Here is a 26183-nt window from a genome sequence, read left to right as displayed (position 1 = left end):
TGTTAGACCATAGAAATACTTTGCACTTAGTAAAATCATTAAATTTATGATCTAACTGCCTAGTTTTACCACATGCTATGAGCATGATGCCTCTAAACAGTAATATCTGTTAAGAATATAGTGAGTCCTAAATTTGTATCGCTTGTGTTGTGTATTTTTCATGACAGACAGACTTTATAACATTCCATGATTATAACAAGCTCAACAAGGGACATCCTTGCTAGTCTCCAAGCAGATCATATGGTCAAATGTTGGCCAATGGATACTGTCTGGCCAATTTGCTACTTGATATGTTTGCAGCCTCAGAAAGATCTGCTTGGAGATTACTCCTTGTGCCAAGGAGGTTGCTTGCTGCAGACAAAGGATAATTTAGAGAAAAGCTCCCTTATTATTGTGACAATTGTCTTATATTGCTCCCATTTTTAACCAGCTAAAGCATTTTGCGAATGACTGTTTTCAGCTGCTGGAAACATTCAGACTTCAAAAGCTATTTATATGTCGAGTTGTAATGAAGATAGCATAACAGCACACTAACATGTTTTTGTGGCAGGAATTGTTAGAAAACTCATGGCAAGTCTGAGGATTAAAGAAGAAGAACTAGTACGTAACTATTCTCACAAATATATGAATACCGTCGCCAGTGTATTTTGGTCATAGCACCCGGGTGATCTTACATCTGAGTTGTTACAATTACATCTGATTCAGTATCTTACCCAGGGTATAAGGGGCACTTTAGACTGACGACGGTTTGATAGTCGTACGAATGTTTATCGTCAAGATGTTGCCGGCGACGGTATTTTACCACCGTCTAAAGACGATCAAAATAGTCGCACGACGGTAATCCTGGAATCGTCGTCACTACCACCTCGGACCCTATCGTGCGATCCTTCAGCGGGGGGTCCGAGGAGGATTTTCGACCGTCTAAAGTGAACCGTCGCCGGCGAAGAAAGTGGGAGGTCATTGGCCTTATGCAAATAAGCCTGCAAGCGTTATTTCATGTCCAAGCACATTGCTTGTATTATTAAATGTCTTCAAACCAAAGACTTTATATCGTCATACATGTCTACGGTACAATCCCCTGTCATCAATCGCTACTTCTCCAGTACGAACCGATCCGCCGATCCACATTTCCCGGCCAATGTAGCCAGGCCGACGGCAGCACCGAACGTCGCTGCTCAGTACATGTGCCATATACCCCTTCTCAAACTCGGCGTCTCATCAACAGGACAACGAGTTAAAAGCAGAATGAAAACAATCTGCTGCAGCATGCCGAAAAAGGGGTTCTCTCACCATTTTGAATTGGCGCGCGGCGTGCCATCCTGCGCTGCGGGTGTCCGTCACATTTTCTGGTCATGTGTCTAAAGCCAGCCGTCGCCCACAATGATTGTCTTGCGATCGTATGTCGTCGTCAGTCTAAAGTCGGCCTAAGTCGAGCAATAACTGAATAAGGAGGCCCTCCCACTGTAACCTTCCCAGCAGTTTGAGTAGTAGTAGATAATTGACCCCATAAATCCATTATTATAAAAATGCTTGTCTATCCTTCAGAACAAAGGCAAGAGCAGACTTGCATACTGCTCAAAACATTCATTGACAAATATATTCCCCTACAGTGCAACATTATTAAATCTTGCAGAATGAGACTGCTGCTTTATACAAACGGTTACATCAAGAAAATTCTATCTGTAACTTTCACTGGTTGTAAGATCCATGTCCGTCTTCAGATTCCAACTCTTAAATCAACCCTGTCAAAGTTTTATCTAAGGACCTTACTATATACTAGTCATGCCCTGTATTGAAGTGTCTACCTGTAGCTAGTACAGTACTTGAAACTTGAAATATATATGATCTCACAGCTGAATTAGCTTTCATTTTTTGACAGTTCTGTGTCTGAAATATGGCTTGTAAATGTGGGGTCTACTTGCACTTTTAAGATGCAGTCAGATAAACCAGTAATGTTATACTTAGTAACTGGCTATGCCAGCCAATGCTGTAAGCACTTACATTGTATATTGTGGGTTACTGGTAAATCTAACATCATCATGCCATTGTGCAACAATACAATTTCTTACCTACTGTCTGATCTCAAATGTGTAACTTGTACTTGACGAGCTAATCTGTCTTTACGGCTGCATTTACTAGGGCCATACTGAAGTCTGGTAGTTTATATATAATATATATTATGGAACTAGTGTCGTGTAACTACTAAGTTAATGTACAGCTTTTACAGTAAGTGTTTTTAGTCTCTTCTTTCTTTTTTTACCCTTACTTGGCTGAAAGGGGCAAATAACAATAAGATTGTTAACAGAAGAGTGTGGATCCTTTATAATTATTTGCCCTGATAATGTGGATTTTGCATAACAGTTGGATTGGATGACTGTCTGAGCTCACACCGTCGGGGTTTTGTGCTCACCCCGTCGGGGTAAACTTGGCTCCGACGGTGTGTATAGACTGATCATTTCACGCCTTTCCTGGCTTTGTTTTGGGATTTTGCACCTCTATGACCAAAACTGTAACCCCGTCGGGGTGACATTACCCCGTCGGGTTTAGTGATTATGACAGTGTCACCCCGTTGGGGTGAGTACTTTACACCGACGGGGTATGTACTTTACACCGACGGTCCTGTCATTTGGTCCTGACGGGGTAGCTGTTAGCCCCATCGGGATGTTAAAAAACCCGACGGTCTGCTTGCATTTTCTATAAATGATATCTAAAGTTATGAACACTGCAGAACAATAATTTTTGTATCACTTTACTCCTTATACCAAGAGCTATGCACTCATGTCAAACTTGAATGTAAAACATTAATTTTTACTTGAGATTCCAAATGGCCAGTGATTTTCCAAAATCAAGGTGACCAGTGTTATTAGGCTTAGAAAGAAAATGTTTCCTGCCAAAACTGCCAACCCTAGCCTTTTTTTGGGTGAACCCCAGCAAAAGACCTAACTTTTCTTTGCTCCATGATCTGACACCTGAGTGAAGAAACGTTGTACAATTAGTTTTTCTGCATTGATATTGAAAATAAGAGTGTCCTCAAGCAAGTTTTACTTTCTTAGACTGTCCAGCTCAAATGTACAGTCACGTAACTATATAGATGTTACAAAAGACAACCCCTACCTACCGATCCTAATTGGAAACAATGTTTTTTTTTCTTAGGCCTTAGCAGTTCAACCAATTGTAGCATGGCAGTTAGCAGTTCAACCAATTGTAGCATGGCAGTTAGCAGTTCAACCAATGATAGTGTGGCAGTTAGTGGGTTAACCAATGAGAGAGTGACTGCATGTCCCATCATATATTTGATTTTTTTTTGCATTTCTACATTTTGACAAGTGATAGACAAAAGTTTACCAATGTTTCAATACAATGCCATTATTGTATATAATGGCAATTGGACTTCTTGGAGTCACACAAGAAATTAAACAATGTCTTGCACATTACAGGTATATCCTTGATACTGACAAAGATGCCCCATGACCAGTTAGCTGTTGGACTGCGAGCTCTGTGCCAAATACAGGCCAACAGACTGTCACAGGTGAGCAGACTGGTCTTGTGTACGAAGCATGTCTGTATTTGCTGTGTTTTGTCATCATATTTTGGTGTTTAGGGATCAACAGATAAGCTTAAACTGCAGTAGTACTAGCAAATGTATGACACAATGTCTTTTGCATGTCAAGAAAAGAACAAAAAAAACTTATTATATGTGTATATGAATATATGTATTTTTATTTAGTAGAAAACAGAAAGAATGGCAACTGCTGTTCCCTGTTTTCATGTTTTGTATCTGATGTTGCCTTTGCAACAGCACCCTCTTCTGGTTATCTGTAGCATTGCAGTTTACCAAGGAGGTTAACCTCCTTGAGTTTACCAATACAAAGTGTCTTTTAACTACAATAAAAGGGTTGGAATTAGTTAAGAATATCTGTGATACTTTGAGAAAAATGTCCTATGTTTGCTGGAAAATGTCTTCAACAGTCCAGTTTCAACTTGATGTTCCAGAGGAAAAATTTTAAGTGTCTTCTATTTTTCCCCCATTTCAGCTGATAGTCCAGAATGAGTCTGTAAAGGAAGGCACAAAAACAGATCCTACCATCTTCCTGGACAGACTAGCCTCCATATTTAGGTAAGCATTTATGCAAAACATGCTATTTTGTGCCTACTATTTGTACTATTTTTGCACTTTGAAATGATTGAATATCACTCGTGTTTGAAACCTGAAATGATTTTTCTTAGACAAAAATATTCCACATGCAAGAATGTATTTAATAAGCTATTTCAAGAAATTTGAATAAACTATTTTATGGCTTAAAAATATTTTATGAACTTTTTATACAATCATGTACATGTATAATTATCCTTCTTTGTTGTGAGGCTGCTTATTTCATCCATAACTATTAACATTAATGACTGGCATAAAATATGTAGAAATTATCAAAGAAGATATTTTTGTAAAAATTATTGTTAAACCTTATATATTAATTTTTCTTCTGATATATGTTGTTGCAAATAGAATATAACTAGTAAAAGCATGTATTTTACAATGGAACTTTTGAGTAATGTATCTCATTACATATACAAGTCTTTTAATTTTTGAGTTTGAAAATCATATTTAGTATGCATTTAGTAGTGTGCTTCTAATTTCCCACCTCATGTAACAAGACTAACTTTTGCCTCTCTCATTTTTCCCTGGTGTGATTCTACTGTCACATTATCCAAAAGTCTGTTCCAATACAGGCACACGGCCCCCGAAGTGCAAAATGGGCAGATCCACCCCTGTCAACAAGTTGTGCAGGAGGTCAGTCCACTTTTTTTTTAGAGGGGTGATTTTAACATTTGTAAAAGATGCATTGTGTTGTGATGGCGTTTTATAGCTTAATATGATCTTTTATTTGTGTTTTAAAAACCCTTAAGTTTATGTGTTTTACTCAAGCCCAGTTATAGATACATGAATATGAAATAGAAAATAGAATAATCTTTACTGTATTTGCAAAATCATACTGCAAGTCTTATTGCATGAATGTACCGTGTATAGAAAATGAAGCAATTATAGGAGACATACAATTACTGTTTTATCAACTTATACTACAGTAGCAACTAGTACTATAAGTACTACTATGTTTGCTTTGCTTTTATGGAGTTTGACTAGAAATTTGATGAAAATTATTTTGTTTTGTCTTCATTTTGTCATTATTATATTATTTTACATTACTATGTAATAGTATTCTGTCTTTCTTGTCTTGTCTCGTATCTAATTATGTCTGATTCCTTTTCCTTCTTTCCTTTGATTTAATATCTTTCTCTTATCTTTTCCTGTTTCTCTGTTTCTTCCTTTTTCACATTCTTCCCATCCTTTTGATTTGGTTGTGTAGAAAGAGTCTCTTTACTCTGTGACTTACCAACCTGATGAAACTATTCCCACAGGTGTGGCCCGTTTTGTCAGATACGTGTAACAAGTACCAGGCAGACATCAGGATAGTGGAGCGATGCTGCAGGTGTATCAGGTTTGCTGTGCGCTGTGTTGGCAAGCAGTCAGCTGGGCTACTGCAGCCTCTCGTCACACAGGTAGGTTCAGAACCCGACTAAATCATGCCCCTACAGCGTGCAAGTTTTACTTGGGGCAACCTATTTTTCAACCTAGGTAGCCCAGAATTTTTAAGAAGCCCCCCCCCCCCAAATCATACCCACTTGGCTTACCCACTGTATCCGGCAGATGCTTTTTAATTTCAGGCTATTACTAGTATCAGTTAACTAAAGGCTGTTAGAAATATCGTCAAAGGCTTATGTACTATGTAAATATTACTTAATTTAAGGAAAGTAGTAACTTATTGGTGAGGCAACCTACATGTAAAATTCTGATGGGCAACCTGGTTCAAAAAAGTATTTGTACTGAAACTTGTACACTGAAATTATGCCCCAAGCATCCCTCTCTAGTTCTCACTAGGCTTTTGGCCCCCTACGCTGTGATTTGGACCTGCTACTCTGTGATTTAGCCCCCTACACGTACACTGTTTCAATCAGGGTAGGGATTTTTTGGGGGGAGAACCTTCAACAAGCCTCCAAGAAAAACAAAGATACAACCTAAGAATGAAGCTATAACAAAGGGAAGACAAAAGATGTCCCCCAATAAGCAATAAACAGTGTCTAGATAGTGTCACCCTTTTGAATTGTTTTCACCAATCTATTGTTCTCACTTGTCTATTGTTTTGACCTATTGTTCTCACCTGTGCATTGTTTTCCAGATGGTGAATGTGTACCAGGTGCACCAGCACTCGTGTTTCCTGTACCTGGGGAGTATACTGGTGGATGAGTATGGGATGGAGGAGGGCTGCAGGACTGGACTTCTCGACATGTTAAAGGTTCCATTTTTTTATTCACAACATATATTTATTGAGTATTAGTCAAGAAGGACAGTTGATAATATGACATGTACACCTGCTACTCAAAAACATAAAAACGAGAGTAAAACACAAACATTATGACAAAATACATACATAATTACAAAATAGGTAAAACAAAAATGAGTAAAAGCAAGACAAGTCAGTGATCTATCAATTACGAGAAAAGACCTGCATAGTAAATAAAGGTTTAAACTACATCAAAGACAGTTTTGTGAATTTGAAAGTGTCGTAGACCCTCATAGCAGTAAAGAACATAAAGTACTGTCATTGAGATGCTGTCAAGTGAATTCTACTTACCATTCTGTATATCCTGTTTCTTGTCATTTTATACAATTGATATACATGTGTATTCAGAAAATTGTCAAGACCAATTGGCAATTGAGTGTTTGAGTTTTCTCTTGCTTGTTTTTCTAGGCATTTTGTGGCCCAACTTTCCAGTTGCTGAAAACAGGAGGGCTGCGAAATCATCCCGATACAATCGACGATCTCTTTAGGTTATGTGCCAGGTGTGTTGTAATGTGCATCTTGTAACATGTACATGTAGCTATATACCAGGATAATATTATAGTATATATGCCCCTTCCCCCGATAAACATTTCACCAAATATATATAATACAATTATGGTGTGAATAGACCAAATATGGTTATAATGATACTTGTGTTTCATTTCATTTCATCTGTCAAATACTCATGTGTGGCAGCAATAATTGTATATAATACGGATATTTTTTAATGAAATAGTAAAAATGTTTTCTTCATAATTATCAAAGCATGTTGTTTGATATGATTTTTCTGCTTCAATATTTGTATTGATTATTTCATATGCATCATCGTGGCATCTGTGCATGGTTCTGTCCAGCTGTAGATTCTATATTCTGCACATTGTGGCATGATTGGATAAATTTTCTACAAATTACACGTTCTAATACACCAGAAATTTTGCCCAAAACTGGATCCAGGGCAGAACTTTGCGCACGTGTACACAATTTGTGTGTTGAAATTCACCCAGGGTTCGACAAGTTCAAATAGCGCAGGACCAGCAAAAGTGTCAGCATACACTGTCATGTTCTTTCCTGATCAATCATTTTTCATGCATAGATATGAGTCTTCTGTCAATTTTTGTGCGTTCTAAAAGCATATCTTGACTGGAACATGGCCAGAATATCTTTGATTATCATTTATCAAAATTTTACACTGAAAAAGTTGGTTCAGGCCAGTATAAATAGCCAAATGCTGGCTTTATCAGGTCAGTGAATGGAACTTTCCTATAGTCCTACCTACCTCGGTCAAAACATAGAAATGAAAAAATTTGACTGACATACAGCCACTCTCTCATTGGTCGAACCGCTAATTGTCATGTAATCATTGGCTGAACAGATAATTATGATGGACAGCCCGGAAAGATCCATATAAATTATAATTCTGAACTTGTCGAACCCTCATCAATGATCCACGGATCCTGATTTCTCGGTGATCCCCACCCCTCCCCCCCAGATTTGTTCAGCGATGCCCCCTAGTGATTCTCCATAGTGAAATGATTGATGCAATCCTGGAATGCGCGATGGCCGCGTCGACACTGGACCATAGAGACGCCAATGCCTCGGTCATGAAGTTTCTAAGAGACTTGGTGCACACCGCGATAGCCAATGATGTGAGTAGAGTAGGAACTCATGATTCGCCATAATCTTGAATGTGTCCTTCGTTCTACACAATAGACCAATCCTGTAGAGCTGCTCGCTTTAATAAAAATCAGGGCTCGATATACCAGCTACAGAGCTCAAATTGTTGAAATAGGGCCACGGTATTCACAGGGCTCAAAATACCACCTGCACTTGTCTGGTATTTTGAATCGAAGCCAGCCTGCGACACTAGGGTGACATGTGGTCAGAAATGGGCCCGAAAATCTAGCACCCACTCTCTCATTGGTTGAACTGCTAACTCTGATTGACAGCCAGAATTGGTCTATTGTATGAACCTAACAATAGCTGTGCAAAAAAAGATTTTTGGAACTGTTCACAAATTTGCATATACCATAAGACACATATCCTTTTATAGATCTGACGAACTATCTATTGAAAATATATTTTTTGAAATTACTGTAACTTGATTTTAAAAAAGACTTGATTGAACATCTGGTGGCTGTTACCCTGACCAATACGGTCGACTGATGATTTTGATGCTGATGTTACAGTGTGATGAAGACTACCAGGTGAGGAGAGACATGGTGGATAAGCTGATGGTGGTACGCGGTCCACAGCTCACCCAGAGCCTCATGTCCGCCACTGTGTTCTACCTGCCGTCATACATGCTTCCCGACGTGGCAGACGTGGTGTTTGAACTGATGCGTTACAACAGGGCGGTGAGTAGGAAGTTCAAACAGGGTTGGACAAGTTTTTAAAAATATACTTGCCCGCTGCATGCTTTAGTTATCATGTTTGAAACTTGCAATGGATTTTCTGAGAAAAGAGCATACATGTACTTTGGATTGTCGTTATGGGGAAAATGATGAATAATTTTGCTCCAAACACCTCACTGGGTAAACTTGACATCCAGCCCGATGGGGGATATGCACTTGCCCAAACAGTGCTTTTACTTGCCCTGTCAACATTGATAGTGTACATTCTTTTTGATAATCCTTCAGGGTCTAGCCTGATTGTTATACTTACAAGTATGCCTTTCATGTTCCAAGAATTCTAGGAATTCCCTTAGGCATTTCATTGATGTCCACATCTGTTATGTTAACATCAGTTTGTACCCAAAAGTAGGGAAGTGCCTCCTGTGGCATCATTTCCCTCTGTATATATAGGTCAATGCAGGCCTTGTTATATATGTTTTCCCTAGAGATCAGATGTATTAAGCTACTGTACATGTATGCCCTGTGATGTAGTTGGACCAAATAAAAACTTAATAAGTTAGAATTTGGAAAACAAGTCTTAGAAAAGTTCTTAATACCATAATAACATTTTATCAGACTGCACTACTTTTTTGAAAGCTTTCCGTGGGCTTGGCTTAAGTTTTTCGCTTAGCCCCATTTCCATCTTGACCGCTTACCGAAGACTTAGCAAGAAATGACCAAAACAGAATATATTAAATTAGTGTGGCCTGAAGCACTATGTTGTTGTTGTTGTTGTAGAGTTTCTGTGTGTGGTTGGAACATGCCCTGAAGGCCCTTCCCACCGAGACGACCGGCGGTGCCGTCAACGCTACACACAAGCAGCTCACAGACTTCCACAAACAAATCACAAGGTACGTACACCAGGGCTCAAAATTAAAGGTGGTCCTGATGGCCACTGACCAGTAAAATTTAGGCTGGGGCAACAAAAATGACACTTTGGGACATTGTTGGGACAATAGAAAAATAATCAACATAAGAATGTCAGCCCTTCTTTTGTTTATCAGGCACACATACCGGCTTTTGGATCCGAAAAAATCCCCCCAATTTCCTGTCTACTCTGCAATTACATTGTTATAGTGCGCCTGGGAGTGAACATAAGCAAAATAAAGTTGACTTCAAATTCAAGCCGTACCATACTTACCGTGATTTGTGCAAATCTTAATATCAAGAAACATACCACTTTAACAGCATTTTGTAAGACTTTTAAACGGGATATACATGTACATACATTTTGTACATGTGTACTACGTAAATTGGAACATAATCAAGATGTGTACGGTAGGCTCTTTTGACGTCATTATGCCATGTTGGATTACAGTGTACATCTATTAAACTCACCAAAATGCTGCTACTGTAATCCTCTTACCCACCAATATGGTCACTGGGTATTCATTAGTGATAATCATTATGACGTCAATGAAAACCCCATATAGGATTATATGTATTCAGCATTTTGGATCCCATCCTATCAACCTCTTGAGATGATTGTACATGTAGCTCTTAAGCTGCAATTAAAGGAGCTAAATTTGCATAATATACCGGTAGAAAATTGAAGATGATTGACTAATTGCTGTTTGAAGTGTCTTATGTAACTTCTAAGCACCTGTCCTTTGTCCAGATGCAGTAATATTTTTCTAAAGGCACTGTCACACATTATGTAAAATCATTACTTGCTGTGGCCTAAAGGCACAGTCTGTCTGTGTCACACATAGTGTACAATTTTTTGGTTATACAATTTTCATGGAGACAGTGACAGAAAGGCAGCAAGGTTCTTTTTATTCAAAATTTATTACGAGACATGGTGACGGCACACTCAAGTTTTTTTCAACTTATTTTAATGCCACCACCAACACATACATTTAACGCATGAATAAACAACAGATATGCTCATTTTCACCTGAGTGAAGTGAGGAAATTTGTGTAAAGTGCCTTTCCCAAGGGCACAAGGTCAGTGGCATGGCAGGATTCGAACTCAGAACCTCTTGGTTCCAAGCACCCCAGCTAGATTTTTTCCATGACAGTCCTTGGCAAGTAATATCCTGGATTTCCAGTTGCAGCCATAAATTTCAATACAACGTTTTTGAGAGGGAAAGAATTACAATGACAAATTACATGTTCAATACGTGGTGACAAAGGTTAGGTCTCCAAGCGATCAGTTTGCTTCCTGACAATTTCCGACTAGACAGGATGTCAGGGACAAATTACCGTACACGTGGCTAGAAAAACTAGGGTGCAGGCAGCTTGTAGATTCTATAAATTAGCTCTAAGTGCTATCCATTTGTAGGGAATTACATGGTAGGCAACTTAAAGACATCTTGATTGTCAAATTTCCTTTGATCATCACTTACATGTACATTGTATGATATGTCCTTGGCAACTGCAAAGACTAGTGATAATGATATTATTCATGGCGTCAAAAACAAAACTCCATTTTGCTGACCTGAATTTCTTCAAAGAAGGATTAAATTTATTAAGGTGAAGGTAAGACTATTACTTAGCTAATGTGAGGATGTTGTTATGTCTTGTTAGAGCCATTGGTGTGATAAAAGTACCACACTGTCTCTCCAAAATGCAATTTTTTAGTATGAAAGTGAACTTTTATTCACATTTATTGTGAAGATGTGGTGTAACTGTGTAGCACTGTTCTGACATCTGTGCTGTCTTATGCTAAAGAAATAGGTTGCCACTAGTTGAAATGATCACCAAAACACAATTTGAAAATACAGTCGAACCTGTCTATAGTGGTCACTCAAGTCAAGGGACTGGCTAAATTTGACCACTATGGACAGGTGATCACATATATTATAGAGAAATGACCAGTTACATGTAGTTGCATCCCCCCCAAAGAAAAAGTGACACATGCTTTGAGTACCAATTTTTATAGATGTCTTTATTCTCAAAAATACTTGAAATGAAATGTATGAAAACATTCATTGCACAGGTAAGCCTATTTTAGATACTATTAGTACTTCCTGTACCTCTAATTTCTGGTTTAAAAATGGACAAACTGTAAAGTAATATCTATTCTTGTTTTTCTCCTCAGTGCTGAAGAGGTAAAGACTGTGTCGTCAGCACTGCGAGACTTTTCCCGGCTCTACAGATGACACTGATCTCGTCACCGTGAAACGTCTGGAGGAGACAAGAGTCTGCGAGCAAAGTCAACGCAAGCTGCAAAACATATTACACGTCCAAGGCATATCACTTGAGAACTTTTTTACCCTTTTTTTCAACCACCCCTCCATTTTCAAAATGTCTCAGTCCTGTTATGCATGTGCTGGTTAAAGCAGTGGGCATGACCATTGCATATAGGGGGTGTGTGACATTAAATAACTTCTCTGATGAAAACGGGATCCCAAACTTTTGCCCTGTAAATTTTTAAAGCTGTAAAATACTTGCGCTGGCAGTGGAGTTGTCATGTTTTAAATTTTGTCATGAGGAAGAAAGTTGCCGGAAACAACACAGCCATATGTAAAATGCTTCAAAAATTTCATAAGTGTTAATTTCAAGTTTTTACAAACAACAACATGTATACAAACCATTACACAATAACAACAGCCATAATTCAATTACTAAGTATATTTCTCTTGAGTTGTAAAATCATGAATAATTGCAAACTATTTTGAAAAATTGAAGACTGGTCGATTAATTTGGTCAAGCTCACCAACTTACCTTTGTCGACAGAACACTTGAAATCATGAAAAGGACTTGTTTTGTGTTAAAAGTGCTAAGGCCATTGTATTTTGACATGTTAAGAGTTATACAGTAACTATTTTCACATTTTGTACATCACATGATTTTTCATTCAGTTTTAATAACCTAAAAACAAACCATGACTTTGCTAATTAATTATGACTCAGATTGCTCTGATTTTAGGTAAGTCAATTTATATTCAAGTCAGATAACAAACAGTGGACGTAAACATTCAGGTCTTCGGAGAAAAAAAATGAGTGTTGCAAAGAAGACACAAGTATTGAAACAAAAAATGATAGCAAGTTTCTCTGAGAAATTTGAACTGAAGATGTATTTGAACAAAATTGGCTCCTTTTGGAGAGCAATTGCCAAAATAAGATACTTTTGCTATGCAAAACGTAGTCATCAAACAGGTGTAAGTTGCTTTTGAGGATAGTTTGAAGAAAAGTATGAGCAGCAAAGGATTGTTCGGGACCATTTTTATGGAAAGTAAGAGACAGAATTGTGGAATCGGTGATTTTTTCAGCTGCAAAAGTTTGCTTTAGAATGGCGCGAAAATAGTATAAATAAATTATGACGACATTTTACGGTTTCGAAAGAAAGCGGAGAAACTAATAGTGCGGTGGTCCATACTGTTTTCGAGTAAGTAAATTCGTTAGTTTTTAATTAGCAGGATAATGAAGAGGTAGAAAATTTGTCATTTTCGTTGTTGTTAGATTGGCACGAAGGCTTCCCTGTATCATATGTTACTGTGCCAATCTGACAAGCATAAACCTGTTGCAATCCTAATTCAAAATTTGTGTCTGTGTCTTCGTTTTCTCTGTGCCTCAATTGTGCAATAGCACAGAACATGTACTATGTGTTTTTAAGTCATCTGAAGTCCTATTCACGTATAACTACTTTTACTCTAGTTATGTAAACGCTATCACTGTATGTGTATAATGTTAGGTATTCGTTCATTTGTCATCGTTCCTTCTTTACCAAACATTTTTGCCAGTAATGACGTTTTAGGTTTCAATTTCCAAACGAGAAGAAGTGAAAATTCTGCAATACCATCTTTACCACCCCTTTTTGTGTTCTGGTCTCATCCTAGTGATAGCATATTGTACATGTGTGTGACCCTAAGTTTGGACCGGCCTATGATGCGACAAAGGGGGTATTAGCAGAGATAAGAGCAAAGAATGAACATCAAATGGCCTTGGACATGAAACGATGTCATTTGTCAACTGTTTACATGTATTGTCTGCAACCACAATGACCACAACAATTCTTACTGTGTTTTGGGGTTCTGTATGGGGGGAACTTAAATGGTCAAAGAGAGCAAACCTAGCTATGCCAATGTCCTATTGCATTCAATGTATAGCTACTACCTGGAAACCAGAACAACTGTTTATTTCCTCTCATTTTTGTCAAAACACATGTATTTGAGTCAGTATGGTCCCGTTATGTGCATTTTTGTTATCGTCCAATTTTAGCTTTTTTTTATTGTCCAAGAACAAAACAGGTTAATTTTGAGCCCAGCTTTACTGTACTATTGACTTGGGTCGTTTCATGAGTAATACAGGCTATTGAAATCCAAACTTAGTCAAAACATGAATTTTGATTTAAAAGGGAAATAACTGTTTGGCAGACTTTCATATTCCACTCACTGTCTTTTCAAGTCTTTAACGGTATCTGAATAATTTTTTAACAGTGTACTATTAGTCTTCTTTAGTTGATTTTATATCTATGAACCGGTAAATGAATCCTAACTTAAAACACAACCGTCTTAACACAACTTTGTTGGTTAAATACTATATTTGATAACTATTAAGGAAAAAATGCTTAAAACATTCTGAAATGTGAGGATTTCTATCGCCTGTAAGTTCTCATGAAAGAACAAAAATAGTGAAAAAGTCCACATATGTCATCATTTTTCAGAATATTACTTTACATTTTTGTGGAAATACAGTGCTACATGTAGTTGTCATTACTTTGAGTCGACCAAAACGAAGAGACATTTGGGTTCTTAGCTACATCTACAAGACTAAGGCCAGACCAATTTAATTTGTTGGTTCTCGGATTCGCCCTGTCCACTTTTTTCTGATTTGCAAAAAAAAATGTTCAAAATCTATTGTTTTAATTATAAACCAGCCTGGTATGTTCACTTCATGGCTCATATTGTGATATTTCCAGCTATCATGGGGTGCCTTGGCCTGTTTTTTTCGCCCTGTCGCTTCATATTTTTTTCTGAAAAAATCCGAGAAACAAATAAAATTGGTGTGGCCTAAGCTATACGATTAAGGGATTTTATCTGCTGACATTTTGGTGACCTTTCGGCTGCCATTTTGTAATAAAGGTTGCCGGAAAGCTTGTTATTTAGCTAAGAACCCATTGTATATTGATTTACCAACGTAATGAAACCATGTACCAAATGGAACACGCGTTTTGAGAAAATGATGACATTTGGTGGACACCTATAACGTCTAGGTAGACCGATGCCTCAGTGTGTTGTACAATTGTAATGCCGGCTCAGATTAAACAACTGCTTTTACATCTCAGATAAAACGTTTCTTATATGGTGGAGTCGTTTTGTCTTACTTTAGGATCGTCAATTTAGCAGCCTAGATGTGTTTTATCTTTATTAATGTATCATTATCCGTTATAAGGACATAATCCGCAGTAAATTCTTATTTTTCACGCAATTCTATCAATAATACGCCTTGTAGATCCATATGCATCCACCATCAAGGTAGGATAAACGCACTCCTTGTTATAAGGCGACACTATTCTTTTGCATTTACATGCCTTTGATCTACATTTTTAAAGGAAAGTGTCTGCATGATGTTTGGCCCTAAAATGTTTTAAGGGCTACTTCATGGGATAAAGGTTGACAAAATGTTTACTATATATTCACGCAATTCCATAAATAATACGTGTGGACCGTGGCCATCTAGAAGATTTAGAACTCCAGAAGAGTGCATGTCCTTGTTTAAGTGACACTTTTCTGTTGTATTTTACATACAACAGCCTTCAGTTTAATTCCTATATCTCAGCAACCTTACATCTAGATGGGCTAATATCGTACAAAATGATGAAAGAAATATGTATATGTAGCGGTCATTGAGAATTCTGACTCCAGTTCCAATATTCTGGCTCCAGAATTCTACAGAATTGGGTTAATCCCTAAGGGATCCTTGATGTAGCCTCCATATAGCATGCCAAAATCTGGGGGGTCTTCATGGTCTTTGGGAGCTTTTGTGTGCTATTTTCTGATTGCATATACATGTAGACAACATAGCCGGCCTGGTTGAATAACCGGGCTAATCAGAAAACAGACGAAGACCACCAAACCCCAGGTTCTTGAAGCCTGCTACAGAAGCTATCCTTGATGGTTACCACGTATTTCTTACATCATTTTTACCTATAGTTTACGCTATTAATAGCCCATCTAGATGTAAGGTTGCTGAGATATGGGGATTAGTCCGGAATTAAACTGGAGGCTGTCATGCCTTTGATCTGCAGTTTCAAAGAAAGATGCCTAAGCTTGTGGCCCTTTAATGTTTCGAGGCTGACATTTCAATTGCTGATATGAAGGAGCCAATGTTTTATGTAACTACCAACCTATTGAAACACGTGTGTCCAACGAAACTAGCCAAAGGCCATGAAAATCCACTGCCATCAGGACTAGGATTTCAGGCATACAAAGTACAAAAAAACAGACTGCACGGTATTACAAACACACGATCCAAAATGACATTTAACAAAAGAACGCACACAGTTTCAACTCTCTATACGTTCATGGCATCACAAACTACTTTGAGTAAATGTTTCTTGTATACCAATATGGTTCCAACCGATGACAGTATAAATTAAAGCTCAACCAAGAAAGCTGCAAAGTAGGGTAATGGCCTTTGGTCAGAGACACCTTGATAAGACTTGTAACAATCAACCCTTCACTACAAATTCACCAATACCCCAACCTGATTACTCTCTCACAGACCTTTGAAGTGTCGATTGGTTCTCTGTAGGTCGGGACTACACGTAGGAGGCAGACCGATTGCCCTACATTTCAATCCTCAGGTGGGGTGTATAATCACTGTGTGACGCACATGCAGTAGTGACACTGAGGATAACTGATAGTCTATGGATGAATGTGTAATTTGTTGTATTGTGCGCAGGGTACCATTATTATTGGTCATACCTTTTTGACGCCCCGGGTTGTATTCGTGAAAAAGAAATAAGGTAGCAGATACAAACGTGAAAAAGAAATAAGGTAGTGACACTGATAGTCTATGTCGTGTATGGATGAATGTGTAATCTGTTCTATTGTGCGCAGGTTACCACTATTATTGGCCACACCTTTTTGATGGCTTGGGTTGTATTCGTGAAAAAGAAATAAGGTAGCTGATACAAACGTTAAAAGGAAATAAGGTAGTAACACTGAGGATAACTGATAGTCTATGTCATATATGGATGAATGTGTAATCTGTTCTATTGTGCGCAGGGTACCACTATTTTTGGCCATACCCTTTTGTCGCCCCGGGTTGTATTCGTGAAAAAGAAATAAGGTAGCAGATACAAACGTGAAAACGAAATAAGGTAGTGACACTGAGGATAACTGATAGTCTATGTCATATATGGATGAATGTGTAATCTGTTCTATTGTGCGCAGGTTACCACTATTATTGGCCACACCTTTTTGATGGCTTGCCGCTTGGGTTGTATTCGTGAAAAAGAAATAAGGTAGCAGATACAAACGTGAAAAAGAAATAAGGTAGTGACACTGATAGTCTATGTCATATATGGATGAATGTGTAATTTGTTCTATTGTACGCATGGTACCACTATAATTGGCCATACCTTTTTGATGGCTCGGGTTGTATTTGTGAAAAAGAAATAACTAAAGGTAGAAGATACAAACTGGCATTGGAAGACGCCCTAGCGTTATTTTACAAACTGATGTTGTTGAATTTGAATGTTGTAACTGATCTGTCTCTGATTCTGTGTTTGGGACATCCACATGTCGTAACTGATCTGTTTCTAAATTGTGTTTGAGATATCATTTTTCCGATCACAATGTATATCACTTTCCCTTCTACGGTATCTGAGTGTTCCTAAGATACCACGGTATTACTCCAGAGGTATTGCTTTAGGTGGCTAAGCTGTGGGTTTATGTGTCCGTCTTGCCCGGACAGAATACGTTGACAACACGTGGGTGGGAAGCTTGACAGGAGGTCCGAAGGTCAGACACAGGAAATGGCTTTGATAGGGAACCAAAAGGAAGGAGATATCGGCAAGGGGAAATTCAGGAAGTCGCAAACTGCACAAAAGACTCTCTAATAGTTCCTGAATTTCTGGAATCTCATATTTCTTCTTATATTTGCTATTTACACATCGAAATTTTGCTTTAAACGTAAGTTAAAAAGAACTTCAAGTACCGGAGTTATCAACCAAGGATTGAGGTGTTCAAAATCTCATTCTTTCCAAGAACTATCGCAGAGTGGAACTCGCTGTCGTCAAGTACAGTAGGGACATTATCATTAGATAGCTTGAAACAATGTTTAGAGTTAGATGTTCAAGGGTTAGGTGTAACAAGTCGTTCGGTGTAATGTAGCCAGCTGCTGCCGCGCCGCGTGCCTGCGATGCTGGTGTGTTACGCCGAAGGGCGGTTATACCAGCTATACAGATACAGATGCTTAAAGAACTTGCCAAAATACCAATTTGTGGTAATGGCTGATACGAATTGAGGTGTGTCCCAATTATTCACTGACATTATCCGCTGAGCTATCAGTTTCAATCAGGAAGCAACGATCGTTTTCTTTGATACATGAGGTAAGGACTTGTACTCGGGTGAGCAAGTCGTTTAAATGAGTCACGATACACTAATGAGTACTGTTTGCTGGTTTCGCGGTAGCCTTAGAAGGTCTCAGAGGGAATTGAAGCGACCCACAATTAAGAAAAGAACAACCTGCGCTCCCATGTGAGGTGAGGGTCACATGTACACACGTTGCACACACACACACACACACATACACACACACACATACACACACGCACACACACACACACACATACACACACACACACACACACACACACACATACGACGCACGCAAACACACATACACATACACACACACACACAGACACATGCACACACACACACACACTGATACACACAACGCACAAATCACTTTCGGCCATAGACATTCCGAGTGTACAGCATATTTAGTCATCGCTTGGTTCTCTTGTAATTTTGGTAAGTGGACATCTGTCCGATGAGGGCTTGCGGCACATGCTGTGTCGGTCTCATACGGTGTTTTTCAAAGAGCTCCAAGTCAATGATAATTGTACTCTAATTCTTTAAGGGAATGAACTGCAGGAATATATTAAGGCAAAGAAGTGTTACACAAATCATATAATCACATGCTGGGCATCAAAATTTTTGTAACCAACGCCATTTTACAACATAACCAATGTTACGAAAGCTTTATACGAACGTACCGGCTGTCAGTCGGTACGTCTTTGAACATAGCCAGGTAGTACTTAGTAGCTGACATCCGATCCCCTTAAGACCACATCCTCTCAAGACACTAATTTTATTAAGAGAATATTTACCCTCAGCCTGTTTAATCGTAATTGCTTTTATGTTTGCAGAGGACATACAGGCACAGATGCAATATGTAGAACTGTGTGAAAATAACGTTGTTCCGGTACGTAAGATGTTGCTAGTTATCACCTAGCAACAACTAGCTACGTATGGTCCTATCAGGTTATTCATACCATGTCCACATCATTAATATTCATTTCTTGAAACGAAAGGAAAGCAATAGACACAAGAAATGGCCGAAACTACCCGGTTAGAACGGGATTTGGTTTCAGCGGCGTTTAGTTTACTCACACTGTTCGGCGGCATCGGGAATATTCTGGTGATCTTCGTGATCGTTCGCAGCAGGCGGCTTCGCACGAGGTTGAATCTGTTCATCGTGAACATTGCCGTGAGTGACCTCATCTTCACCGCGCTGTACGGGCCGGTGTCGGCGGTGTCCGCGGCGCAGTCGGGCGGGCTGAGGGACCACGCTATTTGCGTGGTGACGGGGATCGTCGGGCTGCTGAGCTGCTATGAGTCGGTGCTGTCCGCGGTGCTGATCGCTGTGAGCCGCTGCGTTCGCATCACCAGGAGTCACCGATACGACGTGCTCTTCTCACGTAAAAGGTACTTCCTTTTTTTAAATTCTGATTAAATGTTGCATGAAACAAGGTTTCTTTCTTTTTTCTGAACACCAAAAAGCAGAGATAAGAGTCCCTGAATTGCAAAGTTTGCGTACAAAATTACAACTTACAATGGGCAAGACAGGCGATATGTACATCCCTCATATACATTTATAAGACAACATTATACAGTTTTAGCAGACAACACAACTGATATAAGTACATAATACCAGGATAACCTCATTGATGTTAACGTTACTGCATCCATTGAATTAAGGCGGTAGAATATGAGAATACATATAGTCAGATCACCCAATGAAAACCAACAGGGTAACGAGATACGTACTTTCTAGATTTTCATTTTATTAAAGGCACACGATTGATGGTGATATCTATAGAGACATGTACCGCTGTTTCATTTCAATGTTGAAAGGATGACTAAAATATCAAGAGATAATTCGATATTTGTCATTTTCGATTTTCAATTGGAATGCCGTCTTCAGAAGAAAAAGAAGATAGTACTTAGAGAGTAGCCTGATTAAAATCGCTTTACGGTTGCCGGCCGCCCAACATCCAGCCGGCGGGGCCTCTAAAGCCGCGGACGGCAGAGTTTGCGTTACACAGACTACTTAGAGAGAGAGGGATCAGGAGAGAGAGAGAGAGAGGAAAGAGGAGAAAGAAACCAAGAAAGGCAGGCACAGACGGAAAAAGGGGGGCAAGGAGAGAGAAAGAGAGGGCTGAATTCTAAACCATAACATGTGTCCTTACTTTCCAAGGTGCGTGCTGCTTGTGTCAGTCTCCTGGTTGGTGGCCTTCCTCCTCACGAGTCCGCTGCTGGCCGGCTTCGGCAAGCCTGGATTCAACCCGATCCTTCTGACCTGCGACTACGACATCGTGGAATCCTTCGGCTACATCGTCAGCATCATTCTACCAGTTGCCATTCTCTGTAACGTTATCATTATCATTTCCTACATCCTCATCTACCGTAAAGTCAAAGCATCGACAACCCGTGTCCGTGGGAACAGCAACAGGGCGAACGAGAACAAAATCCCGCCGATGGTTCTGAGCCAGATCAAAAACATGGCAGTGATATATATCGCGTTCAACATCTGCGTCACGCCAGAGGTTCTGATGGATATCATCACATACGAGACCGGGGACAGCCTGCGAGTGTTGAACTTTGTGACCAGGGTCATCTTCACGTGTAATTCGTGCGTGAATCCTATTATTTACACTGCTGGGAACAAGGAATTCCGGAAAGAGCTCAGGTCGTTGTGGGAGTGCGTGTTTCAGGGGATTCAGAAACAGGAACAGAACCGCGTGGAAAAATTCAACATGAACACGCTGAGTCTGGAACAGGGTACAGGACAGAGGTTTGCTTCGCGCAATTCCAATGTAGAGGAAACTCCTCTGTAAACACAGCGTGCAGATTTGCAACATTGTTAATCTCCAAACAGATCCCATTCGGTGGCAAGACAGTATCCATTAGCCAGAGAAGGTCACCGGCCACCGACGTTGGTGGGGGAGCGACAAAAAAAAACGGCCATATATAAAAAGCTAACGATCATTTCCCCACAAACTCTGCTTGGAGAGTACAACATTGTTAAAAGCTGCAAGAACATGCATATACTGTCAAACATGCACAAGAAGACTACTCAGGGGACTCTATATGTGGACAGGTGGTCACTGTAAACAGGATTCTTAATGATTGTGTCAATAAGAAAACCATCTAAGGGACCAGCAAAAAGTGGTCCTTTGGACAGGTAGTCCTTATGTAGAGGTGGTCACTGGACAGATTTGACTATATTGCACGTACAACGAATACTTTAGATACATGCTACCAAGGCATCAGGTTATTCAATCCATACTCATTGCTTTATGGCTTCTAATATAATCATAAATTGATGCACCATATAGTTATCGGCATCTCTAGCATTTGATGTAACTAGAGATGTGTTGGAATTTCTTTTGCACCCATTCATTCAGGCAAAATGCAAAATGATCAAATGTGGATGGTTTGGAGTTATGTAGAAATATTTTGTTCACTTCATGTGTTTCATTTTTAGCCTGAGCGAACTGAAATAGAATAGAGTGGATACAAGGCTATATGATTCACAATCAACGGCATGTTCCTCCTATGATCACTGAAGTGAAAAACTCACAACACTATCTGAGATTCCATAGAAGCAACCTGCTACGGAAAGGTTAATTGCTTCTGCTCAGCTAAGCCTAACATCACGTTGTTTTCTGGTAGGACGCATGTGACGTACGTAAGGGGATCAAAAGATGACTCCGACTCATTGAACCATCAGATTATGAAAGCATTTATTCCAGCTAAGATTTCCTTATTGCTACTCTGCTTGAGTAGCAATTCTACATCGAAATTGCAGTGGGCAGGTCTAGAGAGGCAGGCATTTTTTTCAATATTCGAGGTAATAATAACTGTGTTCGCATCAGCAGGAATAACTGCCTAAAAGACAAAGTGGTTCTGAAGTGGTGATGATTATGACTTGGTCTAGCGGTTATTTTGCGTTCAAGGTTGACAATCATTTTTTTCACTCAACAATTTACAGTTGTCGACGTTTCTGGCCATCGCCACGAGTGCCTCATAATAAGCATTGCATAGCCCCTTGTAAAGTGTAAGGAGTTGTCATGTGGTGTCAATTTGGCCATGTAAATTTGATTATATTACATGGTTGACATCCGCGCGAACATGAATTTTGGTTCGTTTCCAAAAAAAAAAACAATTTTCAGCCATAATATAAATCGTTCGTAGAAAGCAGCTGCAAAATGAGCACATATATATGCCGTGAATTGCAAAAAAAGAGACATTGGAAAACGATATGACTCAGCTCATAATGCCAAGGACAAGAAGAATATGTGAAGAATGTCTATTATTCGCCATAACATATTATGTATGTTTGGTCTTATTACTTCATGACCACGTAGATTTCTCAATGAAGGCTACTTTTTCATTGCCAAACATTTTTTTTCGCACGCTCGCATCAGTTTTGGGGGTTTCTAGAGGATGTCATCCATATGATAAAAAAAATCAACATGGCCCGATAAAGAACAGAAGAACAAGTGCTGTATTTAAAAGAGGTCGTGTTGCCTGATTGGTCTCACTGGAGGCGTAAATTGGATCTCTCGTTCGGAGTCCGGTGGGATCCCGTGCAGCTAGTAATGGTGATTGAAAGGGCCGCAAGTGGTCTTTCTTAACTCTCACGTTTCTATATTTGGTTTGCAAACCTTTAGGCTCTCTAAAATTGTTTACCTTGCGCAAACTCTTCTGGCTTAGTGTAAAGACTCCGCTATCTTCTATGAGAAGCTAGCCTAAAAAGTGACTGTCTCTCTCTATATATGATTAGAGCAAAGACATATGTATTCACAACGGGTACCTAGTTTTGCTAGCGACGTGTTTGGGATAGAACAAAGACATATCCAGAACGGCGACCTGTTTTGGAAATCCCAGATGGGATTCGGGGGCATATTGGGGATAACGACGTGTTTTGGATACAACAAGGAGTCCCTAACTCAATTTCTTTCTTGTCCTGCAATAATGAAAGAAAACGGCGTCGCAGGGTGAATAATAAGAAAGGGGTTGTGCTATTGAAGAACGCCATATTGGCCTCCAATTTGGGCATTCATCGGTAAGAAGATTTGTTATATTCATCAAGACCCATGGGGATGGTCCCGGCAGCACTTATGGCAATAGTCATATATTTTGCCATATTGAACGAAGTACTTAATCCAGAGTTTATGTATTGGATTCTTTGTTGGTAATTTCATGTTATTCTGTGTACTTATCAATATAGGTTTATCTTTAGCAATGTTTAGTGTTTACTTTGACGTTTACTTTGATGTATATGGTGTATTTGATCAGTTATGGACCGCATATATTTATTGAATATTGTGAGATTTTAATAGCCATTAGTTAAACATAGTTTATGATATTTCAGAATTCCGTTGATGAATGCATTACGTACAGTGAATTAGTGTCATATTTCGTGTTTTGGCTTTGCAAATGATATTATTTGTCATGCCTTGTATTTAAAGCACTGTATGATACTAGAACGTCGGATTTATGTAAAAGGATGGACAAAAAGGGACACATATGCTGCAGTGAATGAAAGATTTACGCCAAAAACACTATATTTTGTGTAGAAAAAGACTCACTGAATAAAAGTGATTTAGGTATTACATATGTTGCTTCTGTACTTTATTTTTTTCAATTTACTAAACCCTTATATTTATACAGAAAGCTACTACAATATGGCAGAAAGACTTAAAGTGTTTCATATTCAAAAAATTTATGATAAAAATATGAAGCAAATGAACTTGTATTGTTTTGGGCTCATTTCCAAATTCCAAAACAACTGCAAGTCAAGTCACGCAAGATAAAAGATAAGGTGATTTAGAAACTCCCTTGCGTTCGAAACTGGCAGCTCCAATACATGTGTAATTACATTACAGCCTCTTGGTGAACTGGCGAAGCTAAAATGGCTGGGCAAAGTATGTCATGTCCCTCATGGTAAATCCTGATTTGATCTTATTTTGATCAAACTACTGTCATGCCTACTCACCATCGCCAGGTCTAGTTTACTCAGACGTACTTGAGTGCCCGAAGGAAATGGATAATCTCCAAGTACATTTTGTTGGGCAAGAAGAGTACATATTGGCCGCCTGTTTCTTTTGGCCTCTTGTAACCATTGGATACAGGTGGTCAATATGTACTCTTCTTGCCCCACAGAATCTACTTGGAGATTAGGGAAAGGACACAGTGGAATCCATTTATTATTATCTGCACTGCTTTCTGCTTAGCATTGAGCGCTTATATTGAGAAAGAGTATAGGTACATGTACCTAGTTCGACCTTATACAACACACGCAAGAGCACACACACATACACACACGAATGCACACACACACACACACACAAACACACACACACACACACACACACACACACACACACACACACACACAGACACGTGCGCCACTTACGTGGTCACATTCGTAGATACCCTACCTTAGTGTGGGATTCTGAGTATTCTCTGGGTAAGACGTAAATGGTCATCACTCAGCAACAAAGCCGTATAATTCTATTGGCGAATTAAGTACGTAGGATTTGACCTTATCATGCTTTTTCGAAGCTTCCGGGCGACCACATGAACATTAAGACATGCCATTACCTTGTATTTACTTACTTTTTTGGACTGACCAGCTTTCGAAGTATAGGTTGTAAATCCAATAAGGCATTAGAGTTCTAAACCCAAACACCGGGAAATGCTGAAGTCCTACTCTTTTTGCTAAGTGTGGTGCGATCGAATAAAAAGACTCCTTTTTACGCAACCAAGTCTTTTATTCAGCCGAAGTTTCGGTGACCGTCTGTCACCTTCCTCAGGGCAAATCGGACTGGTTCACATTGCACTGCAGCACAGGTGTCGCTGCTTACAGGTCTTATAGCGATTCCCCAACGCAAAGTATTGAATATTATTATACGAATTTACAGGGAACTATATGTAAAATGTGTTCCCAAACCTACAACACCCACAGGAATGTGATATATACATAATTATTGTCAATTAAAATCAGATCAACAATTAACATCTACTTATAATTAACACGACTTGTGAAAATGAGCATTGTCTATTATTCTTTACATTGGTGGTGGCATGAAAATAGGTTGAGTGTGCTGTCACCATATCTTGTGTTAAATGTTGGAATAAAAAAAAGATGACAGACGGTCATCGAAACATTGACTCTTGTGCTTGTGAATAAAGAACTTTGATGTTCAATCATTCACCAACCTGAGGAAATTATTTACGGAAATTCTGTTACAGTGTTTACATTTCGTAACCTTCACTTTGTCCCGTAAGCCTAAGGTTCTATCTAATGTTGACGTTTCTCTCTTCCGTAGATCTACTCTCTCTCTTTTCTTCCTACCAATCCCCTGCCTCTCCTCCTTTATCGGTATTATATGAAGAACTTTATTGCACGACAATTGCACACGGTACAATGTATGGGTAATCAGGTAAGGATGGCGTACAATATATGGGTAATCAGGTAAGGATGGCGTAGTTCAAAGTTCACAGGTCACCATCGTGGAATCATTGAAAGTTAGAACCAGAAAAGTCACTTTTTTGAGGGGGCGTTTAGGGGCGTTTAGTACCATATATAAAGCCGAAGACGCTTGAAATTCCATTGACAGTTTATAAATAACGTACAGGGACAAGACCTATCAGCCAAGGTCTGCGTAAGGACAGCCTTCAGTCAACCATATCATGTGAAACCGCCATATTAGAACCTCGGGTAAGTGTCACTGGTAAGTCTCAACTATCTATCATGTGTAGACATCGATCCATAATAAAGAATGTCCTTGATAATCCTTAGCCTAAACACAAGGTGTTTCAGACCTAAGGATACAGTAAAAGTTTTCTCCAAACCCTGTTATGATTGTGTTTTGGTATATAATGAAGTTATTTGACAGAAAGACAATTTTGTTGTGAGAA

At 39.1% G+C, this 26183-nt stretch overlaps 2 protein-coding genes across 5 annotated transcripts in view; both read left to right on the top strand.

The window, feature by feature from the left end:
• LOC109480271 (transportin-3-like) overlaps window positions 1–12334 on the top strand; it is a 56341-nt gene extending 44007 nt beyond the window's left edge. For all 4 annotated transcript variants that reach the window (XM_019782424.1, XM_019782423.1, XM_019782422.1 and 1 more), the window contains exons 18-27: window positions 3438–3529; window positions 4035–4117; window positions 4714–4789; window positions 5416–5556; window positions 6234–6350; window positions 6807–6898; window positions 7888–8044; window positions 8585–8752; window positions 9527–9639; window positions 11832–12334. In XM_019782424.1, the coding sequence (XP_019637983.1) occupies window positions 3438–3529; window positions 4035–4117; window positions 4714–4789; window positions 5416–5556; window positions 6234–6350; window positions 6807–6898; window positions 7888–8044; window positions 8585–8752; window positions 9527–9639; window positions 11832–11892 (1100 nt within the window). In that variant the 3' untranslated portion in view covers window positions 11893–12334. The remainder of the gene's footprint in view (window positions 1–3437; window positions 3530–4034; window positions 4118–4713; window positions 4790–5415; window positions 5557–6233; window positions 6351–6806; window positions 6899–7887; window positions 8045–8584; window positions 8753–9526; window positions 9640–11831) is intronic.
• Window positions 12335–19234: 6900 nt separating this feature from the next.
• LOC109480308 (melatonin receptor type 1A-like) lies at window positions 19235–21155 on the top strand. The gene is made up of 2 exons (XM_019782496.1): window positions 19235–19676; window positions 20449–21155. Exons 1-2 carry the CDS (start codon window positions 19303–19305, stop codon window positions 21086–21088), a joined length of 1014 nt encoding a protein of 337 aa, XP_019638055.1. The 5' UTR covers window positions 19235–19302; the 3' UTR covers window positions 21089–21155.
• The last annotated feature ends 5028 nt before the right edge of the window (window positions 21156–26183 follow it).

Source organism: Branchiostoma belcheri, unplaced genomic scaffold, assembly GCF_001625305.1.
Source record: "Branchiostoma belcheri isolate BF01 breed outbred unplaced genomic scaffold, Haploidv18h27 scaffold50, whole genome shotgun sequence".
Lineage (NCBI taxonomy): Eukaryota > Metazoa > Chordata > Leptocardii > Amphioxiformes > Branchiostomatidae > Branchiostoma > Branchiostoma belcheri.
The sequence above is the reverse complement of the archived record's forward strand: the minus strand, read 5'-3'. Positions and strand labels throughout refer to the sequence as shown.

What these genes read in the sequence shown, in the direction of transcription:
- LOC109480308 (XM_019782496.1), top strand. Translation starts at nt 19,303, where the DNA reads ATGGCCGAAACTACCCGGTTAGAACGGGATTTGGTTTCAGCGGCGTTT. An exon ending in GTGCTCTTCTCACGTAAAAG is followed by an intron (nt 19,677 to 20,448) that starts GTACTTCCTTTT and finishes TTACTTTCCAAG; the next exon opens with GTGCGTGCTGCTTGTGTCAG.